Here is a 6,000-nt window from a genome sequence, read left to right as displayed (position 1 = left end):
CAGCTCACAGCTCCGGCGTTGTCACCAGCTTGGCTGGCCGTTCGCACTAATACAATTGGCAGTATTAGAGGGTGGGAAAGCTGGCGGGGTGGGTCCGGGTCGTTGTAAACAGTGACTCCTACAGTTCGGTCGGGGCGCCTGCTCAGCGCGGATAGGATCTAAGGGGGGTAGTGTGATCCTTCCACACGTTACACCCTCTCAGTGAGAGTCCGCGCTGCCAGGTGAAAAGAAGCGGTTGATTGGCTAGACGTGTGTCGGAGGAAGCACGTGATAGCCTCCACTCTCCCAGACCGACTGTGGGGGGTAAGTGCGCAGCGACCAGGAAGGGGATTGTTAATTGGCATAACGACTAACATTGGGATGGGAGAAAATCAAAAAAAAAAAAAAAAAAAAATCAATCTGGTTGGGAAACAAGGTGAGTTTCAACAGCGCCGGTATTGTAACCACCTGCAGATAAAGACATTAATTTCTCTCTCTCTCTCTCTCTCTCTCTCTCTCTCTCTCTATCTCTCTCTCTCTCTCTCCCTCTCTCTCTCCCTCTCTCTCTCTCTCTCTCTCTCTCACCCTCTCCTCTCTCTCTCCTCTCTCTCGCTCTCTCTCTCTCTCTCTCTCTATCTCTCTCTCTCACCCTCTCCCTCTCTCCCTCTCTCTCTCTCTCTCTCTCTGCGTCCGCAGCACATCAATAACGACCACATCCACGGGGAGAAGAAGGAGTTTGTGTGCCGCTGGGAGCAGTGCTCGCGGGACCAGAAGCCCTTCAAGGCCCAGTACATGCTGGTGGTTCACATGAGACGACACACGGGGGAGAAGCCACACAAATGCACCGTGAGTTAGCGGATGGGGGGCCCTGCCGTCGAGCGCTCCAGAGCCCCTCTCTTAAACTGTAGACACACGTGATATACATACCGACACACAACACACACTTGTGGTGTGTCCCTCTGTATCTACATGTGTTTCTGAAGCCAGGCTGGACCAGGGTAGGCTATATGTTGTACCATGTTGGACCAGGGTAGGCTATATGTTGTACCCATGTTGGACCAGGGTAGGCTATATGTTGTACCCATGTTGGACCAGGGTAGGCTATATGTTGTACCCATGTTGGACCAGGGTAGGCTATATGTTGTACCCATGTTGGACCAGGTAGGCTATATGTTGTACCCATGTTGGACCAGGGTAGGCTATATGTTGTACCCATGTTGGACCAGGGTAGGCTATATGTTGTACCCATGTTGGACCAGGGTAGGCTATATGTTGTACCCATGTTGGACCAGGGTAGGCTATATGTTGTACCCATGTTGGACCAGGGTAGGCTATATGTTGTACCCAGGCTGGACCAGGGTAGGCTATATGTTGTACCCATGTTGGACCAGGGTAGGCTATATGTTGTACCCAGGCTGGACCAGGGTAGGCTATATGTTGTACCCATGTTGGACCAGGGTAGGCTATATGTTGTACCCATGTTGGACCAGGGTAGGCTATATGTTGTACCCATGTTGGACCAGGGTAGGCTATATGTTGTACCCATGTTGGACCAGGGTAGTCTTGTATGTTGTACCCATGTTGGATCAGGGCAGGCTATATGTTGTACCCATGTTGGACCAGGGTAGTCTTGTATGTTGTACCCATGTTGGACCAGGGCAGGGTTGTATGTTGTACCCATGTTGGACCAGGGTAGGGTTGTATGTTGTACCCATGTTGGACCAGGGTAGGGTTGTATGTTGTACCCATGTTGGACCAGGGTAGTCTTGTATGTTGTACCCATGTTGGACCAGGGTAGTCTTGTATGTTGTACCCATGTTGTACCAGGGTAGTCTTGTATGTTGTACCCATGTTGGACCAGGGTAGGGTTGTATGTTGTACCCATGTTGGACCAGGGTAGTCTTGTATGTTGTACCCATGTTGGACCAGGGTAGTCTTGTATGTTGTACCCATGTTGGACCAGGGTAGGGTTGTATGTTGTACCCATGTTGGACCAGGGCAGGGTTGTATGTTGTACCCATGTTACAATGTCACATAAGGCAGTGGACATGTATGTGGTGCTGTGCCTGCATGGCTCACTAGTTATGGTGAGAAAACCATGTTACACCAGAGAACCAAATCTATATGAGTTGACCCGTTAAAGGGGCACTTCACCGAAAAACAATGCTGATTTATTTTGCACATAATCTCACACACATCCAAAAACTCTAAACAATTTTACACACGTTCATTTAGTTTGACAGTTATTGAGAGTAAATTAATTTGAATATGGCCACATTGAATCCTTGTGTTGTGCTAATACAGCTCAATGAAATTATAAGGTAGCAGTCCCTATAAGACAAGGTATTGCATTTTTTTCATCTACATAATTCCATGGTGCTGTAATACAACAATTTGTATTTGTATGGTTTTTTTCACCAAATTGAAACAATACAAGGATCTATGAATATGCAAATTGGAAACAAGCACCCATCAATATTTACCAGGAATTCCAAGTCGCCAGCGTATATTCTTTCAAGACATATCAATACATACTCAGCTTTCTGTGTTACTGAGGCTAAGTTACCACATATTGGACCATGATAGGTTCAACCTATTAGTGACATCACACATGCAACTCAGATTTCAGGGAAGGGTTGGGGTTAGTGTTAGTGTTAGGTACAAATGTGAAAAAGGTGCTCTGGTGACAAGTTCTGCACAAATAACAATCTAATTTAAAGTCCTGCCTCAAAGAGAAGTTGACCATAATATCTGTGTTTTTTGTTACTGAGTAGTCTCTATTTCCATTATTCAGAAGTTAATATTTAACATTGTATTTAATACATTCATTAAAATAATATTTAATATGATTTCAGTTATAAATAATGCTGAATGATAGTTGGTAATAATAAGCTAAATAAGAAAGTCACACCGTCATCCTCATAAGAGGGGAACTATACAGATAATTACAAAATAGTCAAAGGTTCATATTACTTGTATCCATCCATCCTCTGAACCACTGACCTCTAAAGGTTATGTCCTCTATGACCTATAAAGTGGTGCGTGATCCAGTTCTGCTGCTCTGACAACGTCCTCTTGAAGTTGACAGGGCTTCAAATCTGAAAGTACATCATAAATCAAATGTATTTGTATTTGTAAAGCCCGCAATCACACGTTAATGTACCCATGAGCTGGACAAGTCGTCTTTAAAACAAGGCAAGAAGAAACATCGCGATAAATCAAGAACAAAAGACCCATCATGAAATCCAAAACAACACTCCCAGACATACCCCAGCGAAGGTAAGGAAAAGCTCACTAAAATCCTAGCAATAGGAAAAAAGCACCACAGGCAATGTGGAGGAGAGAAACCTTAGAAGGGCCGTTCAAGGGGGGGATCCCCCTTCTTGTCATCTTTATCAACTTATGTCATGATGTTCTATGTAAAATCTTTTTGCATAGGGTTCAGATAAATGTAGTGGAGTAAAAGTTCAACGTTCCCTCAAATAAAAAAGTAACTCCAAATGTTACTCAAGTACAGTACTTGAGTAAGAAATACTTAGTTGCTTTCCGCCACTGGCAGTCATCATGATGAGACACGTGAGCCGCTGAGACAGATATTCTTCTTCTTTGTTTTCCCTGTGCAGTTCGAGGGCTGCTCCAAGGCCTACTCGCGCCTGGAGAACCTGAAGACCCACCTGCGCTCGCACACGGGGGAGAAACCATACATGTGCGAGCACGAGGCCTGCAACAAGGCCTTCTCCAACGCCTCGGACCGGGCCAAGCACCAGAACCGCACGCACTCCAACGAGGTACAAGGACCGCACTCTTCTTCCTCCCCCCTCATCATGATCGCCACGGTCCCCTCCCTCCCTGCCACTTCTGACAGACTCTCTTCTATAATATATATTATATATTATATCATGGAGCCACATTAGAAATTCTCTTAGACATTTTTATCTCTCGGAGGCAGCTGAGCAGACACATCGTGGCATCGAGAGGGTTAATCGGGTGGGGGGGGGGGGGGGAGTCATCTTCGACCGCAACGTACCCCCAGATTTAAACAAGCGTAGACATCATTATTTGTTTATTTTTCGGCTGAGGGGGTTTTGTTTTTTAGATGGTTCGTCCTGTCTAGATATTGTGTGCCTGTGTGTGTGTGTGTGTGTGTGTGTGTGTGTGTGTGTGTGTGTGTGTGTGTGTGTGTGTGTGTTTGCATGTATATAGCCTACACATGCATGCTTACAGGTGTGTGTGTGTGTGTGTGTGTGTGTGTGTGTATGTGTGTGTGTGTGTGTGTGTGTGTGTGTGTGTGTGTGTGTGTGTGTGGGCGTGGGCGTGTGCGTGTGCGTGTGTGTACGTGTGTAATGCCTTAGTGCTTCTTGTCTGCATTCAAACACGCTTGTGCATCTGCGTACGAGCCGTGAGTAAATAATGAGGCGCGGAACTAATGAGCGCGGCGGCCCACAATGCATTAGGGCGCATCAAGCTCAACCCACTACCCCCTCCCGCCCACCCACCCCCTTCCCACCCCCTGCTGAGCGAGACCACCTGCAGATCCTGAATAGAAAATGAAACCCTGGAACTGTTTCAAGCCTCTGTTCACTATCCATCAAGGAGAGGGAGGGTGTGGGGGGGTTAGCATCACAGCAACATCCCCATAGATCCAACACACACACACAAGTCCAACTTTATTACCTACAGTCATGAATCACGCCGCGGTGCAGCAGGCAGCAGTCTTGTCATGTCAGCCCCGTACTGTACACCATGTTTTATTTATGGCTCTTAATTGTGTTCTCACAACAACACCCAAGTCCTAGCTAATCTGGCTAAGTTGTGGGAGGATGTGGTGATCTAATTCACAGTCATATATTTAAATGGTGAAACCGCATCCCGCTAGAAATAAGTTATGGTGTTTAATGGTGAGGAAGAGGGTGGGTGGGTGGGTTTATCCGCCTGCATCGGTGAATCAGATTTTCCTCCGGGAAAGCTATCAGGCGAAATGATTTGCGCTTAGTTTGTGTAAAGAGGAGAACAAAAGAGCCGCGTGTGATCATTCGTTCAGCGGCGGCTCACGGAGGTAACGTTTACAAAACGTCTCTCTGGGAAGCGGCTTTTATTCATTTGTTTGGTGTCGTGCCCCTCGCTCGCCAGAAACCCTACGTGTGTAAGATCCCCGGCTGCACCAAGCGCTACACGGACCCCAGCTCCCTCAGGAAGCACGTGAAGACCGTCCACGGGCCGGAGGCCCACGTCACCAAGAGGCAGCGCGGAGACCTGCCCCGGGGGCCGCCGGCGCCCAAGGAGAACGGGGAGAACGAGGCAGGGCCCAAAGAGAGGTTCCGGGAGGACAAGATGTCGGACAGCAGCGGCTCTCCCCGCGTGGCGGAGGACTACCTGCACGTCAAATCTATCAAGACGGAGAACTCGATGGTAAGATAGATCGTCAGCAATCAGGAGGTGGAACCCCAAGTAAAAAGAATAATTTTTTTATATATATTTTTTTTGTGTATGTGTGTGTGTGTGTAAAACGTGTACAATTATATTTCTACCTTATACATTTCTACTTTTCTGAGAGTATACTTGCAATGTATGTTTTGGTAGGCCTACTTCTTATGTGCTTTCATGTACTACTAATCCAAAGCACATGTTTAATATGATAGTCGTTACTATGCTGTAAATGTAATCTAAGTAGTGTAATCTAACCCGAAATACATAAAATGTATAATTTCTATATTAATTAAGCACACTTAACTTTTAACACACTTGGTACAACGTAAGTGGTTTCAAGTGAACACGATTTTAATATACTTTCTGAATACATAGAAATTATGTTTAAGTATACAAAGTATACTTTCAAAAAATATACTTAAGTATATTTAAGTATACTTAACGGCGAGCTAGCCTAGATTAGCATAAATGAATGGGAGCGGATACTAGCCACACAGGCTAGTGGTCCGTATCCACTTCCATTAATTTGTGCTAAGCTAGGCTAGCTTGCAGCTAGCTAGTTTTCTACTGAACGCACAGAGAGGAAATTGGTAT

At 46.0% G+C, this 6,000-nt stretch overlaps 1 protein-coding gene across 1 annotated transcript in view; it reads left to right on the top strand.

The window, feature by feature from the left end:
* LOC311228216 (zinc finger protein GLI2-like) overlaps positions 1–6,000 on the top strand; it is a gene marked incomplete at both ends in the record, with an annotated part of 29,971 nt that overhangs the window by 16,883 nt on the left and 7,088 nt on the right. The window contains 3 exons of the mRNA XM_084314127.1: positions 676–825; positions 3,603–3,767; positions 5,110–5,388. Coding sequence (XP_084170253.1) covers positions 676–825; positions 3,603–3,767; positions 5,110–5,388 — 594 coding nt within the window. The remainder of the gene's footprint in view (positions 1–675; positions 826–3,602; positions 3,768–5,109; positions 5,389–6,000) is intronic.

This window comes from Notolepis coatsorum, assembly GCF_963971535.1.
Source record: "Notolepis coatsorum genome assembly, chromosome: 1".
Taxonomy (NCBI): domain Eukaryota; kingdom Metazoa; phylum Chordata; class Actinopteri; order Aulopiformes; family Paralepididae; genus Notolepis; species Notolepis coatsorum.
The sequence above is the reverse complement of the archived record's forward strand: the minus strand, read 5'-3'. Positions and strand labels throughout refer to the sequence as shown.